Source organism: Ips typographus, linkage group LG7 (assembly GCF_016097725.1).
Source record: "Ips typographus isolate SLU linkage group LG7, UJ_Ityp_2.0, whole genome shotgun sequence".
Classification (NCBI taxonomy): domain Eukaryota; kingdom Metazoa; phylum Arthropoda; class Insecta; order Coleoptera; family Curculionidae; genus Ips; species Ips typographus.
The window spans coordinates 6160975-6184273 of NC_138428.1; the positions used below are offsets into that span (position 1 = coordinate 6160975).

General features: G+C 38.2%; 1 protein-coding gene across 4 annotated transcripts in view; it reads right to left on the bottom strand.

Annotated features, from left to right (window-relative positions):
• Positions 1–23299, bottom strand: part of Eip63E (cyclin dependent kinase Eip63E) — a 38004-nt gene that overhangs the window by 6954 nt on the left and 7751 nt on the right. For 3 of the 4 annotated variants that reach the window (XM_081983973.1, XM_081983975.1, XM_081983974.1), the window contains 5 exons: positions 23170–23283; positions 8587–8721; positions 6138–6337; positions 3180–3271; positions 2946–3120 (listed from right to left, as the gene is read on the bottom strand). In XM_081983973.1, coding sequence (XP_081840099.1) covers positions 2946–3120; positions 3180–3271; positions 6138–6337; positions 8587–8721; positions 23170–23283 — 716 coding nt within the window. Of the gene's footprint in view, positions 1–2945; positions 3121–3179; positions 3272–6137; positions 6338–8586; positions 8722–17503; positions 17622–23169; positions 23284–23299 lie in introns of those variants that run through there. The other variant, XM_081983976.1, reaches the window with a different exon arrangement.

A 23299-nucleotide genomic window follows, 5' to 3' on the forward strand; every position in this document is an offset into this window, starting at 1 on the left:
GGAGCAGGAAATGAAGAACCCGGAAGGACATCTACCGCGATATGTAGAGGATCGTCAAGCTTTTGATAGTGACTTAAGGTACCGGAAAGGACAAATTCATAATGGTTGGAGGATTGGTCAAATCGCGAAGGTGACAGATAAAGCGGCTACAAAAAGAATGAAGACCAGCGTTTCTAAGGAGGACATAATAAAAGGGCAGCGCTCAGACTCTGATTTGAAATTAATCAGAAGATGGTTGGAGAAGGATTTGAAACCGGATTGGCAACAGATTTTCAGATATGGACCAACAGTAAGGGGTTACTGGTTGCAGTGGAATTCGCTTCGACTGCGAGATGACTTAATTACTCGCAAATGGGAAAGTCCAGACGGAAAACGATGTGTTTACCAAACAATAGTGCCCAATTCCTGCAAAGAGAATGTGCTGCGAGAACTACATGACAGTCGCGGAGGAGGACACTTTGGAGTAAACCAGACTTTGGCTAGAATAAGAGATCGATTTTACTGGATTAACTTCAGAAAGGACGTTGAGGAATGGTGTAAACGGTGTGACCAGTGTTCGTTACAGAAGGGATCCATCACAATTCGGGAACTTGAGAGAGAGAAGATGAAACCAAACAACGACCGTATGAAGATGACACTGGACCACAGACCAACTGGTGGCAATTATAAGGAAGGTGTGGATGTTTCAACCCAGGAGGAGCAAAGGATTAAGTCAAAGATGGCAACGACACTGGGAGGGACCTTACAATGTGGTAAAAAGGTTAAACGACGTCGCATACAGAGTCCAACGCAGCCCCAAAGGCAAGATGAAAATTGTCCATCTGGACAGACTTTAGAAATACCAGGGATTAGATGAAGCGGATCGGGACGATCAGCTTTAAGAGGGGGGCAGTGTTACGGTTTGGGACTACTATGCTCGATATTCGATGAAACCGATGCGCTGCACTATCTGGCCGGGCGGGTTATAAAGTAGGCCACAGTTAGGAAGCGACACCTGGGAAGCATCTTTGATATTCGAGGCAAATCGCAAAGCGTTTTGCGGTCATTCTAGAATGTGGTTTGCGAATATAAAAGAAGCGGTGTCGACGACGGAGAGTAGAGTAGTAATGAATTTGGGAACGCGGTAAAGTTTAAATAGTGGAATAATTGTGGAATTGTAGTAGTGTTTTTAGTAGCTGAGTTAATTATTGTACGGAGTGTTTTGGAGTGTAAATAAATTTATTAATTGTTGAGTTAAATTGACTTTGTGTAAACCCACGGGAAAATCGTAACAATAATTTTTAACTTTCTATGCAATTCTTATGCGAAAACAGCTGTACGCGTGCGCAAAATTTTGTAATGTCATATTTTGACATCCGCCGTCCGTCATTGTATTGCGTTATTGTTTTGCTTGTGAATTGTGGATTTGGATTGTTCAAGAATTGTGATTTGTTGTTGATTTTCTATTTGTGACATAGTGTTTTTGTAAAAATAGTTCAGTTTGCAGAAAAACATGATACAGAGCAGTTTTTCAAATATACGCATATGACTACAGAACTGTTTCATAAGTTATTAGCTCTTGTGGGGCCATTCCTGCAGAAAGACACGACAAAAAAATCCAATTAGCCCAAAACAACGTCTTGCCAACTCTGCAGTAAGTATATTCTCAATTCCAAATAAAAATGTGTAGTATTGCCAGTTCTGTTTTTCAGTTATTTATCAGAAGGTTGTTCTATGCAGGAAATAGCATGGAATAATAACACCTGAACGCTGCCATCTTGTGTTGCGAGTGATGGTTGGAATCATCTTTCTAAATATGGAGAATTCTAATATATTGTTGTTATTAAAAATGTTCTTTTTCCCCTTTTCCAACTTTACAACAGCAAGGATGGTAAACAGTAAAGGATTGCTTAATCCCATAAGCGCAATCTTGCCGGTGACGATTTTTACGTTACCATGGGGCCGGAGATCTCGCGTTTGCGCGATTGTTTTGCGCGATTGCAGTCGATCATTCACGAATATGCATTTTAAATTTCAATGGTTATATTGAGTGTGAGTTTTTAAAATTGTAACTAATAGAGCAAAAAAAGACAATTTGAGAATGTTATTGAGTTGTTTTGTGAATACTGATTAAAAATCTTTTTATAATTTAACCAACGAGTGTATTAATGAAAGCTATGTTTAATCGAAATGTTTATGTATAATATAATTAATATATAATATAACGAAATGTAATGTTTTATAAACTTTAAGATTATTAATCGCTCATTAATATAAGAGTTGGTTACAACATTTTTTCGTCGACTGTACTCTATAATAAATGTTTATAATCCTCAAAAATAAAAAGTAAACCGAAATCACAGGCACCCTTGACAATCTCGTACATAGCGTCTCGGGCGAATATTTAGCGTATTGTGCGCCCGAGGACCCACTGTGACGTCAGAATTCATTCGCCGCCGGGAAACCAAATCGGCCGATCGAGCAATCCTTTACTGTTTACCGTCCTTGGTCCTTATCTGTGCTTGACATGATTGACAAATAGCAAGTGACAGAAAAATAACATTTCACATTGCAATGACATTTATCACTCTTTTCATTGGTTAAAAATTATATGTTGTGCGACTGTATAAACACCAAAAGGAAACACTTGTGATTTCTTGTGCAATGTTATGCATTGTAAACCCAGCTTTAGCGAGCAAAGGAACAAATAGCAAAACCGAGCGTAAAAACATTTTGATCCACATAAAAAGTTTCTCCGGTTGGATAAAATGCCGCTTTGGCGTTAACAAAAGCGAGCAATAAAGTAGCGTTAGAAAAAACTGCACGAACCACCGAACAAAGTGGCGCTTTCATCGTTATCCCGTAAAGTAATCTATTTACCGCAGGGATTATATCCCCCCCTACTTTTATTCCTTGATGGAATTAGTCAGCTTTGTATTTTATACTCTCACGGCAAAAAGACTTACCACATATTCGAAGACGAAAGTGAGAGTCTCCCTCGTGTGCACGATATCATGTAGAGTAACAATATTGGCGTGTTTCAGTTCTTTGAGGAGCGAAGCTTCCCGGATGGCCGTAAAGGGAGCTCCTTCCTCCTCTTGCAGTCTAATCTCCTTAAGCGCCACCACTTGGTTCTGTAAACTATCGTCCAGATAGCGTTAGCAACACCGGTTCGTTGACGTAACGCAAAATATACTCACTTGCTAAATCCTTTGTACACGGTGGCGTAAGATCCCTCTCCTAATTGTTCTAACTTAATGTAGGCTTCTGATTTGCCGAAGGGCGAGTCTCCCTGAAGTTAGAAAGAAACTAATTAGATCGAGTCATAAATAAAAGAAAACACGGTCGGGGATTATTAGAGATTCGTCTCGCTTGATAAATAACAGGGCTTTAATCCTCACCCCCGTTTTTTTTTTTGTTTTAATTCCTCCGACCCGGACATGATTAAGACAGTAACCGGGGCTAATTTATGATCACCCGGAGCTGTTTAATCGGAGATAAAGCTCTTCGAGAATGATGCCCAGCACCCAAAATTACCGGAATTTTTTCGGGGGCAATACCATAAGAGCTCAGATTTAGCCGGATAATTTTTGTGCTTGCTTTAGAACACTTTCTTTTTGGTGTAACAGCACGAGATCTGTTTTGCCAAACAGGTCGAGTTTTGTACCATAAAGAAAGTGTTCTAAGACTATAATATTGTATTGAAAAGTAAGGTCTCCTATTTTTTTTTTCATAGAAAATCAAAATTATTTACAACTTTGCGTACATCGTTAGAAAGGTTGAACATTTTGCTATTTTTCTACATAGTCGCCTTGTCGTTCAATCACTTTTCGCATCCTGGTAACCAGTTTTTTAATGCCGGCGTCGTAGAACTCTCCCGCCGCGTCGCGAAGCCAACTGACTACTGCTTTTTGCACTTCCTCATCTGACTTGAATTTCCGTCCTCCAAGGTGTTTTTTGAGAGCGGGGAACAAGTGGTAGTCGCTGGGGGCAACGTCCGGACTGCAAGGAGGGTGGTTGATGATATCCCAGCCGAATCCATTAAGTAGGGTGGTCGTTTGGTGTGACACATGTGGGCGCGCATTGTCATGATGCAAACACACTCCTTTGGTGAGTCTAACCCTTCTTTTGTTTTGGATGGCTCGCCGAAGTTTCTTGAGAGTCTCGCAGCAGCTTTCTGAGTTGATTGTTGTTCCTTTCGGCATAAAATCCACCAACAGAACCCCGTTCCTGTCCCAGAAAACGGTCGCCATAACCTTTCCCGCTGACTTCTCTGTCTTGAACTTTTTGGGCTTCGGTGAGGTCGGGTGACGCCATTGTTTCGACTGTGCCTTTGTTTCCGGGGTGTAATGATGTGCCCAAGTTTCGTCTCCAGTCACAATCGAGTCCAGAAAATCTTCACCCTCTTGTTCATAGCGGCGGAGAAATTCTGCGGCACTTTCCACGCGTTTTCTTTTGTGTTCGTCGGTAAGCTGCTTAGGGACCCACCTGGAGGACACCTTGTGGTAACCGAGGACCTCCGACACAATATTCTGCACAGAGAAGTAGCCACACTCTTCATTAAGACCTTCCCTTATTTCATGAAGAGTTATTCTCCGGTTATTGCGCACCATCTCGTCGATTCGAGCAGCCGTTGATTCCGGTAAACTCGGCCGCCCCGACCGCGGCTCATCGTGGACATTTTCGCGGCCTTCAGAAAACTCCTGGCACCACTTCCGCACGTTTTTTATGTCCATGCACTTCTCACCATATACTTCCACTAACTGGCGATGAATGTCTATGGGAGAAACCTTTTTTGCGTTCAAAAATCGAATGACTGAGCGCAGTTCGCACCTCGCGGGTGAGCTCAGCGGGAGCTCCATCTTAAGCGACTGCTACGCAGGAACTGGCCGTCCCAAGGTATTGCGCATGATTATACACTGTGGTGGGGAAATCGAGGAATGTAGCGCTGTTGTAAAATTTCGCCTAGCAACTCACGTCCCAAAATGGCATCGTTGGAGACCTTACTTTTCGATACTCCCTCGTAATAAGACTGCGACTGCCTTATACTGGCAGAAATACATTTTTCTGGTTCTTTTGATTTTCTGCAGTAGAACTCTATCCGAAGCGAGCCATAACCAAAACAATACGAACAAAAATCAAAATTGACAGTGCCAGCAAAAATCTCAAGGTGAGACATTGCAACAATAGAAGTGTAGTGAAAATCCGTGGAAACGATGAAATCAACAGCAAAATTTATCCGATTTTTTTAGCCGCTAGCAAACTCTCTTCCTTCCTTATTAGCCGATAGCAAACCGTGTTTTGATGACGTATATATGGCATTTTTTGTACATGAGTGGAATTGTCGCGGGTAATATCCCTAGTGCATTTAATTTTTCCGGAAAAATTCGGAAAAACGAGTTTCTAAGTAATTTGTTTTAAGAAATGGCATGAGCGAGAGTGGATTTAAAAATCATCCGAGTCGAAGACGAGGAAATTAAAGTAAGGAAATTAAAATAAAGAAAATAAAGGAAAAATTAGATGCACGAGGGATATTTGGTAAGATTATTTCCTGAGTTAAATAAACATTTTATTTTAATTAAAACAATAAGAACAATAATTAATAAGAACAATAACTTTCAAGCTCGAAAGGGTAACACTATTCTTTATGTTGCTGTGAGGAGTGTGAAATTTTTTCGAATTTTTTTCCCGAAAAACTGCTGACAGCTAAGTTGACAGTTGTTAAGTGATTTTTCCACTTAAAATTTACATTTGTTATACTAATTCTTGATAGCGATTGGTCAAAATTGATAGGAAGGAAATAATCAACATAAAAAACCGGAAAAAGGTTACCCCACGTTTCAATCAGAAATTAGTATCGTTCGTTTTTTTACTTTATCAGAGCCTAATTGAATTGTTTTGTACAAGTTTAAATTGGAAGTGATGTTATAATGTAACACATGTACTCGTATAGTTAAAAAACCAGAACTTTACATTGGTCGCATCAATTAGCAATTGCTAGATAATTTTCTTATGAATGCACTGAAATAAATCGATTCCTGACCGAAAAAGCATTACTTAAACGTCATTTTGTCCATCGATTTTTCAATTGCTAATCGATTTGTTCTTATGAAGTTTTAGATTTTGTTTCAGTTGACAGCAATAGACAAAAAACTTACTCCGAAAGCAGAAAATCGTTTCGTCCTTCGATTGTCACCCGCTTGCTGATGGAGCAGCACCTCCGACTTGGGTCTGGGTGGTTTTCGAGGCCTCAAAATCACCTTCGTCTCCTCCCTAATGTCGTCGTCGAGCAATTTGCTGTCACTCGATACTGACAACTGTCTCTTGACCCTGTCGTGTCCGGATACGTTGTTCCAATCTGCAAAATATCCGATGAACCAATTAAAACTTCTCGTCATTAGTGCGAAGGGTCGTTAATATCGCCGAGGGCTTGACAGATTTCCGAGTGGCACGCACAAATTGTGCGGTTAATGTTTGGTTTTTGAAGGAAAACTACGATGCGGCGTTGCCAATTTAAGTGTTCAGCAACAAGCTCACTTAATTAAGACCTCGGAAAGAGTCTCTTTCCCTCGTTAAATTTTCAAATTTGCATTTTCCGGTAAGCGCGTCGTTATTTTTTAAACGGTTCATTTTTGACTTGTTAACTAGTTCTCTTTTAGTATTCTGAAGGTGGATGTTGGGATTTCCATTAATTTCGTTACCGGTTTTTCCTTGTCGAGATTTAATTCGAACGTGTCTTGAATGTTGGATTTTAATTTGCCTCTTGTTCAAATTACCATTTAGTACATCAACATTGCTTTATTAAAAGATTTTTTTTATACAGGGTTTTTCAATGAAAAGTATCTTCCAAAATAATTTCTAAACTAGAAAATGATGAAAATTTATTTGAAAATCAACTAATTTTCCAACAAGACGGTGCACCTCCACACTATTCACTTCCCGTTCGAGAATATCTGAACAATCGATTTCCTGGAAGATGGATTGGTAGACGTGATCTCATGGAATGGCCTGCGAGATCACCCGACCTCACTCCGTTGGACTTTTTTCTATGGGGGCATTTAAAATCTAAAGTCTATGCAACACAGCCGGCCAATATTGCAGACCTTAGGCAGAGAATAATACATGAATGCCGACAACTGACACCGCAAGTCTTCACAAATGTTCGCGAACTCTTATTTGCTATTATTTCTGCAGTTAACAAAAAATAAACACAAAACGTATTTTTTGGTCTCAATTCAAAGCAAATGTACAAATAAAATAGTGCAATTAATTCCTTATGAAATACCCTTTCCAACGATGTTCCACACAGGATATGGTGCCATTTGAAAACTTAGTGGGGGTGGCTATGGCGGCAAAGAGGCTGATGGCAGAAATTCAAATCCTACGTAAAAAGATGTCCCCCTTGCAATCTTTGTTGACGTGTCTTACTTAAATGATTTTGAAAGATATTCAGGGTGGCTACTTTTCATTGAAAAACCCTGTATAGTAAGTCTAGAGATGATTTGTGGATGGTGGCTCTAAAAAACACGAGAGGCGTCGACGGATGAAATTCCAGAGAGAGATAAATTACTTACAATTAATCGCAGGAAGCGGAATTTGGAGAGTGTCGTAAACAGGTAAACTTTGCGGATAACGATTAATTAAGAGCCGTCTGGAAGTCCTCAACTCGGCAACATAGCGGGAGTAATAAAAATATTTTCCATAAGGTGGCGCCGTTCGAATTGATTGATGGCGCCCCAGCACGCCCCTGTATGGAAATTCCCTTTGATTAATTAATTCGGTGTTTTTCAAAAATGTTTTATTCCAGAATCGTCTGGCGTGCACGCCCAAACAAAATGGGGTCGCTCGACTCATCCGGCTCTAATTAATTACTTCATTACGGTTTTAGTTTAATAACACTCAGACTCGTTTGTAAACTGGATATGGAGTAAAAATAGCGCGAAAAGTTCATCATCCGCAGTTGTGTCCATTTGCATATTTAATGCTTTCCGTGTTTATTTCATGTTGACTACCTGTTTTGACCTAGAATTACATAGCTAAATTAAGTCTGCATAATTCAGGGACCAAGGGCTCAAAACTATGTTGCCACCCTTCCACCATGTTTAGAGCGTCGATTGAATTGCTATAACCGTAATTCTCCAAGGAGATTTGTTGCGTTCCGTGTCCACTCCCTCACCGATCCTGAAAAGTTTTTCTCGTTTGTTGGGAGAGGCAATCCTGGACGGTTAATGGCCGGCGAAACGTCACGCGATTCCTGGATTATTTACCGGCCTGTCGGCAACGACAAATTGCCAATGAATGCTCCAGAGGTTTTGAGAAAGTTACCCCCGTTTTTATTAAATAAGAAAGAAAAAAAAACATGTCTTAACATTATTCTATGTTGTTCTGTATACAATCTACTTTTAGTTTATTTCTTACGGTGGTAGAAAGAGAGAAGCATTACATATCAATGAGCTAGACAGACGGTCACAAACATCTGTTGGTAAAAAGTGGTTACTTGACCAATTATCTTGTCTAGCTCGTTTATTTTATAGCTTCCCTCCTCCTACTACTGGATTTTAATGTTTAATTTTGATGATGATTTTGACCAACAAAAGGTCTACTTACCATATCTAATATCACCTTTTCCCGCCGGTATATTACCATTGGGCTCCAGTCGGTCTAGGAACTCGTCGCTGTAACCATTGTAAGGCAGTTTGCCGTGATGGTGGTTGTGTTCGTCAGCCTCCTCCTTTGACACCGCTGAAAACAAAGAGACACAAATTGAATCCAAGACAAAGCGATTAAGAAGGGGAAACAACGTTAATTAGACGATAAGAGGTAAGAACAAATAAAATTAGTAACGGACGCCATTCAGAAAGGTTCGGCGGAGTCCCGTGACCCAGTTAAGTTGGGGCGGCTTCCCCAGCGAACTGTGACCCCGTTATCGATCCGGCTGAGGATGACGCATTCAATTAGGGGGCGGCAGGAGAGCGGGAGTACCCCGCACCTTGAAACTCCCGCCTCTGGTCTATATCAAACTACTTTTTTTAATATGACGCTAGTTTAAGCACGCCAGACACGTAAAGTTAAAGCGCGAGGCGATATTTCTCCAGCACATGCAAAAAAAAACAAGGGGAATCTCCAGGAAGGCTCCTTAGGGAACGGTCTGGCACGCCAGAAGAGGATGCTAATAAATGTTTACCGACTAGAAAGTGGGGGGGAGAGTGTGGGAGGAGAAAGTGTCAAAAAGGGCGCACGATTGTTTCTTAAGGATGCGGGGGAAGATGCAATTAGGAACGTTCAAAGCTCTTAAAGACAACCTGAAATTAAATTTTAAAATGTCATCGACGGTTTGAAGGACCATCCAGCCTCTTCACAAACACCCTCTACAGTCACGTACGTCTAGACTGGAAAAATACCGAAAACTAGCTTTATTAGCGAATTAAACGAGTTATGGCAACATCACCCTAAATTTGTACTAACTGAAGTAGTACTATGGGAATTTTAATGACTTATTATCCATCTTTGCAAACTGGAGTATCATAATAGTGATGTTCGTTTATTCATTTGTAGTAATAGAGGTAGTACCATCACTTGGAATTACTGACGCTAAAAAAGTGTTTACAAATACAGGAAGCAGCGTGGTTTGAGGTTATACGATGAGGTAGTACCGTATTGCTATTTTTTTCCAATTATTAGGTTAGGTTAGGTTAGAAAAGTAAAATATTTGGATTCTACTCCGGATACGGTATTACCCCAATTAATTTCATTAATACAGGGGTGGTCCAGTTTTCAATAATTCACCATTTGATAACTAATCAAAAAATAAGTTGACTTGCATTATGTCATTTTTCTGAAAAGGGTTTCCTAAGGAAGATACAGTCCTCCAAGACTTGTGAAAGTCCAAATTTGTACTGAATAGTCTAAAAACTTTTTTACTACTAGGAATGGTCTTATGATTCGCTTTCTCAGACTGTCATCCTGGTTGAGTGTCTGAAACTGGCATTCAAGAACTAAAAAAGTCCGGAAATCAAGACAAAGACTGTAATGTGCATGAAACTCATTTTTTACTACTAAAAATAATATAAAAGTTGACTTTTAATGCTAGAACTGACTTTACTAGGACTAAAGAGAGTCCAAAAGTATATTTTCAAGACTTTAATCGGTGTACAACTCAATTTTCTGGACTGGACAACAAGTCTAGAAGTAAATTAAATTTTCGGACTATTTTATTTCTGAAAATTAGTTCTCAAGACTATTATTGTAGTATTTGGTACCAACATTTTTTACTTTTATTACTGAAGAAACTTGACTTTTGGAATTAGTCTTAAACTCGATTTTTCAGTCTTAAAAAGCACTAAAAACAGTTTGAATTTCTTAGAGGTGCTACAATTTATTGCACCTATGAGTGTAGAAGTCAATTTAATAGTGAAGAAGCTTGAAATAACATTTTCAAGACTATGGTCAGTGGCTTTTAGGCCTGATAAGTCAAAAACTTTGTAAAGATAGTCTTGAAACTCGATTTGAGGCACTGAAAACAGCCTTAAAACACTAAAAACAGTCTAGATTATTAAGAAATACCAGAATTTTTAGCACTGAGGTGTCTAGAAGTCGATTTAATAGTGACAAAGCTTGGAATGCCATTTTAAGTCTATGAAGAATGTAAAAATTGTTTTTTAAGTTTGCTATGTCAATAACTTGGTGAAGATAGTCTTGAAACTCGATTTTCCAAGCTGAAAGCAGTTTTGAAGCACTAAAAATAGTCCACAATTCGAAGAAAATGAAAAGCAAAGTAAAAAGCACGAAAAGTTCGTTTTCAAGACAATTTTCATGAATCTAATGTCAATGTCCTGCATCTAAGACTATTTTCAAGACTAAAATATTGAAATATGTCTTCAAATTATGAAAACTTACTTCAAATGCAAATTTTAAGCTTCTGATGTCACTTTTTATTAGTTCAGTCACATTTTGGGGTTCAAGTCAATTTTTAAGGTTTAAATGTATGAATTTGTAGTAACAAATTCTTGAAAAAGTAGTTTTTATGTCTACAAGTCAATTTTTAGTATTAACGTCTAATATTTTTTAAACTTCTTAAGTGAATTTTCCGTTTCCAAGATAATTTTTAAGTTGGGTTGGGTTAGTTTTGGGTCTTTGACCGTAATAACGTGTAATAAAATGCTTGTTCCAAATTTGATCAATATTGCTCCAACGGTCTGACAGTTATGACAAAAAAAAACGATTTTTAAACAGAAAATTGAAGGACTATATTTTCCTTATGAAAGACTTTTCAGGAAAATGACGAATGTCAACTTATTTTTTAATTGGCTATGGATTGGTGACATTTTAAAACTGGACCACCTTGTATATACAGGATGTCCAAAACGTCTAAGGCACTTGCTTATCACTGTGGTTTGGATTTTGTTTTCTGGAAATCTAATAAAAATTAATTTTTTCCAGTGTTGTCAGATCAATCATACAAAATCCAACTTTCCATCTTGCAGAAAACAAACGGCAGGGAAATAATCACCCCGAGCACGTTGCGACGTTGACAAATTGGGCGTCGGCAAGCCGGATTGCCCGCGTCGAGATTTTATTGTCTGCCAGGCCGTTTGTCAGCCCTTTTATGGGATTAAGGGCTGGCAAAAGATAAGGGCGAACTGGCTGTACGATTATAGTTGGCGTGCCGGCGCCACTGATTAATTCATCCACGTTTTGACCCGCGCCTTCTTTCTGAGGTGTCAAACCGACCTCGTCGAACGAGGGCCGTAATTCACCTGGAAGGGTTTAGAGAATATTCAATCGCGATTTGGTCCCCGGAGAAAAAGGGCCCTAGGGCGCTTAGCGTTACACTTATTTAGGTCTGGGTGAGACGTCGGCGAAACGTAACGAATGACGCTGTTAAGTTGATTAATTCCGCCGGAGATGAGGAGGAAAGGCTCGGTGGGGCTTTTTTTGAAAAATTACATGTTTTGATCCTTTCAGGATTACTCGGCATATTTCATCACCCAAGAATTAATAGTGAAATGACCGATACCCGCGATAAACTTCTCCAGTCACAGCTAAATGTGACTATAGCATTTGATTACTCATTTTTATCAGAAATGAACCCAAACATGACCTATTTATCTTGGAAAAATAACCCAAGTTATGACTTAGTTTTTACTTTTGTAACTACACACATAAATGATAAAAGATTTTTGGCCCCAATTTGTAGTATTTCAAAAAAGTATAAACAAACAGTGTTATTTTATACAGGGTGATTCCAAAGTTGGGGCTTTCCTTTCACCTGCGAATAAGGCTTCAAGAAATAAGGTTTTTTTTCCTTTGTCGCTTTTTCGAAATATGAACAATAACGAAGATACAGGGTGTCAAAGTTTTACTGAAAAAACGAAAATGAAAAATAACTTTAACCTAATTTTAACTAACTGACAGGTTATTTCCTATCAACACACATTAACAAAATTTTTTTTTGAATTTTCTAACTTTTTTAATTTTTGAGATATTTCAATTCGAAAATTGTGTCACTTTTCGTGAGTTTGCAGCGTTGTTGCCAGGTTTGAAGCCTTGTGAACCTGTAATTTGCACCGCAATCTAGATTTTTTATATATCAATAGAAAGAGAATGAAAAATGTTACAAAATGTCGGTTGAGCGAATTTTCTAACTTTTTCAGTTTTTGAGAAATTTTAATTCGAAAATTGTGTCACTTTTCGTGAGTTTGCAGCGTTGTTGCCAGGTTTGAAGCCCTGTGAAGCTGTAATTTGCACTCCAATCTAGATTTTTTATATATCAATAGAAAGAGGATGAAAAATGTTACAAAATGTCGGTTGAGCGAATTTTCTAACTTTTTCAGTTTTTGAGAAATTTCAATTCGAAAATTGTGTCACTTTTCGTGAGTTTGCAGCGTTGTTGCCAGGTTTGAAGCCTTGTGAAGCTGTAATTTGCACTGCAATCTAGATTTTTTATATATCAATAGAAAGAGGATAAAAAATGTTACAAAATGTCGGTAAAGCGAATTTTCTAACTTTTTCAGTTTTTGAGAAATTTTAATTCGAAAATTGTGTCACTTTTTGTGAGTTTGCAGCGTTGTTGCCAGGTTTGAAGCCTTGTGAAGCTGTAATTTGCACTCCAATCTAGATTTTTTATATATCAATAGAAAGAAGATAGAAAATGCCACAATATGGCGTTTGAACAAACTGTCAAGCTTTTTCAGTTTTTGAGATATTTTAATTTAAAAATTGTGTCACTTCTTGTGAGTTGAAAGAGTTGTTGCCCGGGATTAAACCCTTGTGACGCTGTAATTTGCACTCAAATGGAAAAAAGATGCAAAATGCTTCAAAATGGTGTTTGAGAGAATTTTTTACCTTTACAGTTTTTCAGATATTTTAATTAAAAAATTGTGTCACTTTTTGTGAGTTTGCAGCGATGTTGCCAGGTGTGAAGCCTTGTGACGCTGTAATTTGTTCTCCAATCTAGATTTTCTATATATCGTTGAAAAGATGATAAAAAATGCTATGAAATATCGATAGTAAAAAAAAAAACATATTTTTTGAAGCCCTATTCGCAGGTGAAAGGAAAGCCCCAACTTTGGAATCACCCTGTATAGTACCAGTCTGACATTTTACCACCACTGGAGAATGTCTTATATATAAAACATTAACGCTATTTTAATTTAAATATTATCAACAAAATACCCAAAAAGCATATTTATCTTGAATTATTGCAGTAGTACAATTATTAATCCCACAAGAGTTGCTATAAACTAAATCCTAGTCGCGGTACCACCCAACTCATATGCCATATAACCTAAAAAAGTATAATGACACAATTTAGCACACCTATTTTCACTACAACAGAAAAACAATTATATGGTGACTTGTGACCTTTCCCGGTACACGATACGACCTACGCCACACGTTAGTACCGGCATTATTTGCGACAAAAAATTGTACTTTCCCTTGCGGTGCTCTAGTTGAAGCAAAAGAAAACGAAGGTAATATGATAATATACAAATTTTCAAATCATTTTGTTGGATAACTTAAAACAGGAACTATCCACAACACTAACAAGCTGACGTAGCAACCCTAAGCGCTTAATACGAGCAATGTCAGCGCTAAAAAAAAACCGAATGGTTTAATCAAGTTAACCCTCTTGAAGGGCTCAATTTCGAGGGTTGAAAACCTGAAACCGCGACCCGTTTGGCATAATTGCGACAAGTTGCGTCTTTTTTGTCCTGTCCGGTCACGTGCGGCCCAACAACACTTTAATCCAGCAGACAAGTGTTTCCCGGACAGTTTAATTAACTTTCGGGGCTCTTTTGCGAGCGGGAGCGTAGACGCGACCGCGAAGGGCGGATTAGGGCATTTTACGAAAAAGTTTTAGAAATCCAGAACGTGACGTCTATAATTTATAGTCTCCAGAAATTTTAGATGCACAGTTTATCATAGTGATGGGATTTTTCACACGTGACTCCTTAAATAGGAGTTTTTTGCCATTGGGCTACGTCATCCTAAATTTTTTGTTTGTTTTTAATTGTTACATTCCAAACATTTAGAGAAAACGCGTTATTTATTAAATATTTTTGAATTTTTTAACATTTACTCAAAGTGAAGTTAATTCTTCAGTTCACACTTCAGAAACAATGTTGCCAAGTATTAAGGATCTTCATATGACGTCACATGTACAGTTTTTTGTTTATTGTACAGAGTGCCCAACTAAGAATGCGAGGTACTGTATCTAGAAAACCAAAAATAGTACATTTTTGAAACAAAATCAGTATCTCTCTAAATGTTGTCCTTTTCAAGATATTATACATTAGAATTTGTACTTGTTTGGAATGCTATAGTAGACGAATGGTTGCAAATAGAGCAAAACGGTTTACATGTTCCTATTTTACTTTTTTTGAGATCTATCATATTTGACAAATTTAAAAAAAAATAAAAATTTTGAGTATTTTTTTTTTTTAAATTCCAAAAAGTACGATAGGAACATGTAAACCGTTCGCCTGATAGAGCCTTCCAAATAGTGAATAACCCCACGTTTAATAGTCAATATCTCGAAAACCACAATATTTAGAGAGAAACTGATTAGAACAAAAAGTATCTAGATTAAGTAACAGAATCAAGAAATATCATCAGTTAATAGAGTTGTTGAATGATAGTCCGTTGGCGCCACTGATTCCATGTAGATGCGTCCACGCTGGAACCACGAAAATATTTTAGATGTTTTATTCCTTATTGTTTCAAACATGTATCACTTTTGGTATCCTGGCATTCTTAGTTGGCCACCCTGTACAAATATGCATTTATGTTCAATTTTTGACTACAGAGATGTTCCGGTATTATTTTTTAATATAAAACCAGCTAGATTGTACTAGGTATCCCAATTGATACATGAAATCTCCGAGGGGTAAACGCGCGAAATTTCACTGAATTACGTAGGAATACAAGGAATGAAATTTTAAAAATTTTTACGTTCTCTAGCGACAAAACCGTACCCCTCCCTAACCCATTAACTTTGAGACCCTCTAGCGGCCAAACCGTCTAACCTATCCATTCAAATTGGGAGACTGTTAGAAAGCTCATTTCATTGGCTATCCACTGACGTATAAAACACTCTAAAAATGGTGCAAATAAACGAGTTATTGAAGATTGAACAAAAGAATGCACGAAAAAAGTCATAAGAAAATAGTCGACTTTGACGCTCTCTAGCGGCCAAACGGTCCAACCTATCAATCCGCGTTGGAGACTTTCTAGAAAGGTCATTCCATTGGCCTTCTATTGACGTATAAAACTCTAGTAAAAATAGTGCAATTAAGCGGGTTTTTGCATATTAAACAAAAGGGTACACCAAAAGAATTGGTCAAAGTTGACGCCCTCTAGTGGCTAAACGGTACCACTAACCAACCGACTTTTCTACGTCAATATAAAGCTCATTTCATTAGCTGTCCATCGACATATAAAAGTATATACAAAGTTTTACAAATACACGTTTATTTACGGTTTACAGACAGGGTGCCCCAGAAACACTTTTTGACTGGTTAAGGGCTAATTTGACCATGGAAAATTAAGAAACCACGGTTACATCAGCTACTAGGTCTACTACGATGTAATGCATAGAAATTTCTTGAAAAACCGATTTTGCCAATGACAATTTTCGTAAGGGACAAATTTGCCTGAAACACCACCACTATTCCAATGGGTTTTGCTTTATGTTGGCCAATTAGTGCAAGCGAAAATCGACTTTAATGATTTTATTTCTACAGTTTTGCTACGGCTCTAAATTTAACACTCACTGTGCTAGGTTTAAGTCAAATATCAGGGCCGTACCTGACCGATTTAAAAAAAAACGAAGCACCCTATCAACCCAAACGGCCATATTTTTGGAAAGCCCATTATATTTTCTATCCATTGACATATAAAAGTCTATACAAAGTGTTGCAAATGAACGAGTTGTTTGACAGTTTTGACTGAATTTGACAGCTACTACTTTAACCTTCAATAACTCGATTATTTTGACAGTTACAGGGTGGTTCAATGTATCAATTTAAAAGATAAATTGTTTAAATAAGTGACCTGACACAAACTTACTTTAATTTTGAATAAAGAATCAGACAAAGTTATAAGAATAAGGAGTGTTTAATTTGGAAAACGTTTTTTTTAGAACTGACGTCTTGAGCTCTTTTTTTGACCATCCTGTATAATATATTTTATCGTTTTTCTTCAACCACTCTGAGAACAAACCTTGTATAACACGACAAAACACAAAAACGAAGAAAAAGACGTTCCCTGATGTATAAATTAAAATTATTGTTCTGGAGACTGAAAATATTAAATTTCACATAGAACAGTAAATATCTCAGAAACAGATAAAGAAAAGTGTATGACATTAATGAATTTGACTTAGAATCCAAAAATGCAATAATATACAAGGTGTCCCATTTAAGCAGCAGTTAATATCTACTTCCGGTTAAATCGTTGCACGCATATTTTCTTATTTTTACTTTTTTTGGTAATTCAGGAAATTAGTGGTTATTGTTAGGTTAGGTTAGTTATTGGGAGTTATTAGTGGGCATTATTGGCATATTAGAAATTAGTGTACAAAATTGTACTCAGCGGTTTACCCCTCGGAAATCTCCTAATCTTTTTAGCACATAATTCCGCCAAGTAAGGGCGGTAACTCGTCGGAAAATCCGCATAAAAAAGGAACAAAGCCCAATTTAAATAAAAATTTAATGAACAAGAAAAACTCTGAAAATACGTAAATCGCGACGGAAGCGTTCAAATCACGTTTCGCGTTAACAACGCCCCATCCACCAGTCGAAAAATGCATTGTCGTTTTTTTTACCACCCCGCCAGAAAATCTTCCTTTCGGCACTTTATCAATTGATATTTGAAAATTTTACGGGCGTTTAGTCACTACCCTTTATAAAGCTTGACAGCTGTCAATATGCCCCCAGTGACAGACAGGATCAATGAACTAACAGTATATCCGGACATGGAGCGGTAACGTACGCATAAGATGATAAAAACACTATTTGCTCACCTTCAATGGCAACATAAGTGATTCGCACTACAAGTTTTTCTACGTCTTTCTCCATACCGATGCTCACTTGTACGAGTTTTAGTGTACTTAACGGCCGCTCGGAAAGTTCCAAACTATGTTTAAATGTCGAATATTAGCGGGTTTTCGGCTTGACCTAGTTGGCTGATAAAAAGCTGCTCAAACATACGAGAGCGGGATTTCGGTAGGCGCTTCTGATAATGAAGACAAATATTTAGACGCAACTAACACAGATCCGGCCTAAGTTGTTATTAAACTGGCTAAATACAAGAGAGAATTGACTTATTAATTAACTAATCAGTAGCATAAATGAAGAATCCTTTGAAAAGAATATCTGCCAAAAACTTTGTTACTTTTGACAGGAAAAACACATTGACCTCACCTTCACGCAGATAATCAAGCAAAGTGAAGCACGAAACCTAAGTTTGACATATAAACCACCCCTCCCTCCCAAAATAGGAGGTAGGGAGGGAAAAAGTAAACAAAACGAAAACTTTTTCCCCCCACGTCAGCCCGCATAAAGCGTTTTACTAACTCGGGCGGACAGCCGTCATCCGACGTTATGTTGTTGTGCTTTTTTTTTGTCCTCCACGCCCGATTTTTTTCCATTAAGACCGCCTTCTGGGAAATCGAACAAAAAGGACAAAATGAGGCAATGTCCACGTGTAACACTTACTAAAATTAATACGAAACGAGGCGGGTAAACAAACTATCACCTTGACATCGAAATCGATCGAAAGGCCCCAATTTTAGACGCCCGGTTATAGTTTATTAGTGAGGAAAATGTTTAAAAATAACCAGCAAAATAAATAAACATGAAAGGTATGTATAGAAAATCTGATTTTTATATTACATCCGAAATGAACAACTTATGTTTAAACACTGTTTAAGTCTGCATGTGCTTGACGAAGATAAAAGCAATAAAGATTTACATTCCAGGGCTAGATGAGGAAGATGAATCAGTTGACTGGATTTTGGGGTAAACACGTTTTCCCCAAGATGTAAACACGATAACTCCCCCAGGAGGCATTAATAATGAAGACCTAATCGACTAGACGGAGCGTCACCTGGGGCTCAGATTGCACTTCCCCCAACACATCGATAAAGAACAATTATTTAATTGAAACGTCCCCCTGGTCCCTGTTTAAACAAAATCAAAAACAGCACCCTCTCCCTCGCTGCGAAAGGGAAATTAACCATTTATTAAAACATCGGCCGAAGGGTGAAAACAAAACGCATTAGGCCCGGGGATTATGCAGATTGCGCGGTTGCCAAACCGTCCGAGTCATCGTTTACCTAGTTCGCACAGTGGTGTGTTGTTTATGACCGTAAAAATCAGTGTGGCATGTAAACTGAATCATGACGAGTTGAAGTGACATGACGTAACCGTATGAGTGGTTTAATTGAGCAATAAAAAGGCAATTATCGTTTATCGGCAACGTTGGGGGGGTCCCAGTATCACTGTGTGTGGGTGATTCATTCCTTCCTTACAGTCCAACTTTAAGTATAAATTATAACGGGTGTTCAATAATTGTTGTCTTAGATAACGTTGCAAACAATTATTATATGACAGCTGTCATTTCAAACCATATTACGTTCATGCTAGAACGAGAGAACCACAGCCAACTACGACCATAACAATTACTGAACACCCCTTATTACCCACCGCCTACTCTACTAGAAAGCCTAGAAGGTGCTTGTCAAAAATTCCAATATGGCGGAAATAGTGGTGACAGTTTGTATTGTGGAAATTTAGTTTTTTGAGGATTAGATGAACTTTTACGGTTTAAAATCAACACTTGAGGTTATTTGCGTAAGTTATTTTTGTTTGCTGCCCTTCATCAAGTGTTTCAAGCCACATTGTAACAGTAATTCAAGATAAAGCCCAAACGTGTTAGTTTTTTACTTTACAAAAAACCGGATCTAACTCAACAGTGGTTCAATACTTTAAAGTGGGACGATTTTACTCCAACACTACACTCAATAGTAGGTACAAGTGCTTTCAAGTACAGTAAACTTATTAGGTACTTGTTACATGCACAGGTATGTGAGTTACATTTTAAAGTATCCTTCATTGTGAGAGCAACAAAAATAATTTTGAATTAATGTTCTTGGAAATAATATAAGAACCATTTACCAGTTTTGCTTACCTAGTTTCAAGGATTTTCAGATTTTCTTACATTGAACTAGTTTGCTGTGTGTTGTACTTTCCAGGACAAATGTTCTAACCAATTTGTTTAGGCTGGACTTGATTGTGTATAAAACGCTCTATCTATACATATCTTGATCAGGAATGAACCTTTCTTAGATTTTGCAGTCACAACTTGCAATCAACTACACAAAATAATTTAAAAAAAACATATTTCTTACTGCAACTGCATACGTTGGTGTATAAAACGAAAACCGCTAACGCCGCCATTAAAAGTGACATTTTAGGCTTTCTAGTATAGAGGGCGGTGTAAAATGTAATTCAATATAAAACCACATTCAGTTAATCCAAAGTCAAACCGTAATTTGACCAATCACAAACTACTACGAACCACACAAATTCTAGATATTTCACGAAATTTTGGTAATAATTTTCTGGTTGATCTTAACTTCGTGACTGTATACAATAGTCCAATTAAGCTTTTTTTACATCGTAAATCTTACAGTTTTCCCTTCATGAAATAAAGAAAATCTAGTCAGGAAAACGGAAATTTGCATAACCGATTTCGGAGGCCCTTTTCTCCGGTGGCGCATTGTTACCAGTCATTTTACGTTTTTATCGCAGTCAAAACGAACACGGGTTTTTTTCCGTGGAAAACGGGGTGGAACAGCCATATTTGTTCACATATTTGGGTCCCCCTTCCCGTCTTAACTGACACAGAATTTTTACAACACAATCTGGCCCTTTTTTTCATTAGCCCTCGTTTTCCGCAGTTTACTAAAGTATCAGATTACGAAAAAGGGCCCGAAACCAGATCAGGGAGACCGGAAACGAATCTCATAACCACCAAAGGCTCCCGGCCAGACTTCAGGGATTCTATTGAAAGGCGATTTAGAGGGCCCTTTCAATCTTTTTTGTGTCCGTTACGTTTTTGATGGGCATTTAATATGATCCACTATTATTAAATGGGCTGCCTTTATTTTGGGTACGGTCCTAGTTTTGTCTACCACTATGGGGGGTTTAATAAAAAATAAATCATTATATTTTTAGTTCAATTGAGTTGGTTGAAGTCTCTCTTCCTCTTTCTGGCCCAACCCTCTAAGATGTCCCCATTTCATGAGAGAACACAAAGATGTTTGGACGAGCGTCAAAATGGCACCGGAAACGACATAAAAAGTCACTTTACCAGCCCTCGAAGACGTTATTTTTATTAAAAGGGCTCTCGTCGACGTTACCGGGCAGTTTCTCAACTTAATGCGGGGTCTTTATCACTCGTTGGCGAAGACAATGGAGCCCGGAAGCCCCTTCTGGATGAATTATCGTTGCGGCAATTCTAAACCGGTTTAATAATTTCATAATTTGGTTACGTCCGGTTCCCGTTTTGATATGGCGACCGCATAATCGAATCTCGTGGGCTGGTTCGCTAATAACAGCACACCAACTATCTAGAGTATCAAGTTATAATTAGGTTTGTTCATCCATAATGGCCTTTCTGGACCATTCCCTCCATTAGCCAGAGATAATAATATAACTCTCTCCACTCTTTTCATCCTAGTTTTGCATTCGAATATTTTTAAAATTCCGGTGATCAATCAAAGTCCTGGTAAGTGGGAGCGAAGTTTGAAAGGACATTTGTTCGCACACAAACAGGGCGTCCGGAAGATGGATCGGGACCAATAAGAAACGTTGCGTCCAAGACGACGTTATACTGCTTGTCGTGATTTGATTGATTAGAGTTGTATATAGCGCCAGGCAATTAATCTCACTTTCGTAAAACTTCAGCTATTCACACCTCCACAATTTCTTTGTTCCTTAAAATTAAGTCAAAAACAATAACAGCATAATATGGTGAATGCATGGTTGAAAATGGTGAGAGTATAATGAGTACAGATGTCACCAGATATTGCACAACTATCATTTCTGGCATCCAGTTGACTATACTGGAAAGAAGGTTTTGTTCTTTGGTTATCAAGCCCTATAGCCTCTCTGATGAGCCGTAATACGGCGAAACCGGTCAGAGGATTGGGATTGATAAACAAAAAACAAAACTTCACCATTTTCAACCAATCACCGAGTGATGCGGTTTCTATGGTGCTGTTCCTGGATTTGGGAACGCCATCTGTACTTTCTAACTCATAGAGTTGAGTACAGATGTCAGCAGATGTTGCACAACAACTATGGTGAATGCACTTAACATATTACACTTTCCAATGATCAGCCTAAGTATAAAAGCTTCCATTGCTATCATTTTCCTTCGTCCTTCTCGCCATGACGGAGGATTTTTCCAATTATAGTTAAGTATGATTTATGGGTCCGCGTTATCGGTTTCCGTTTCCATTGCTTGATATTATTTTATTGTGCTGGGAATGGAGAAAGACTTTTCCTGTCTGTATACGTTTCTAGAAGTGGGCATTGATTTGGAAAAGTTGAACTTCAAACTGTCCGAGCTTGTTTCAGCTGTGACAAATAAGGTCAGTGAATAATTGCACTGTATGTAATAATAAATCACCCATGCTATTTCCTGCCTGTTGACCGGCTATCCTTGATCGTTGCTTTGTTTAAATAATTACTGACAACTGTATTATGCATGTAGTTCAGAGAAGGAAAACCATTATTTAAGTTTGCTTAGAGTTCAGTGTTTCCAATGTATACCGATCACACAAAAAGTCCAATATAGATCAAAAAAGAAAAATCCTCAAAAGACCATAGAAGACAGACGCCTACATGAGTAATGACCTCGTTTTCGATACAATCAGTCCGGAGATTGAACGATCCATGAAAAAAATGGCCCTTTGAGGCCGCCATTGTTTGAAAAATGAACGTAGGCGTGGATAACACTGTTTAACCAGCTTTTTATCCCCCTTCCCCCCCCGCCCAACTTGCAAGCAATTCTTTTAACGCCTTCCAAGCCCTTTTTGTATCGCCAATTTCGACCACCCCAAAAGATTATGAAAAAAGAGGACTCCAAATCATGTTACCCCAGCAAGTATACGTGCAAAGATTTATGTTTCAATCCTACAGATTGCGGTCCGTAAAGGGTGTTTATAGCCCCGTTTTATCGGTTTATTACCCACAAATTGGGCTGATCGGGTTTTAGCGCTCGCTCTTTCGCCTGTTCCATTCCTAGTTAAAGTCTTGGTCACTATTACATTTTGTGTCACCTTTCATCTGTCATTTATGAATACGTCAAATTTGAAACCATTTTACGGAATCCAAACACCACCGGCAAAAACAAAATTCAAACAGGTAAGGCAAATGTCAAAAGCGTAATGTCATTCCTATCCAATATGAATTTGACAACTGCTGCGCACGCGTACAACTGTACTTGCACAAGAATTGCATAGAAAGTTAAAAAGATGATAGAATGAAAAGATATGCGTTGTATAAACGGCACTATATATCTGCATATAACCAACTTTCTGCATTATGCGCTGAATAAACCCACTTTTCCCTTTCCTTTCAAGTACTGCGCGCTTAGGTGAAATAAATGGGTACTTACATAGTCGTCCAAAGGAGTGAGATAGACGTTTCTTCAGTTTCTGCATGCGCGACAAAGCCCCGCTCTTCTTCTCGCGCATCGTCACCCCGGAGCAGGGGGGTAGTCCGGGAACTCCTGTAATTAAAAGTAC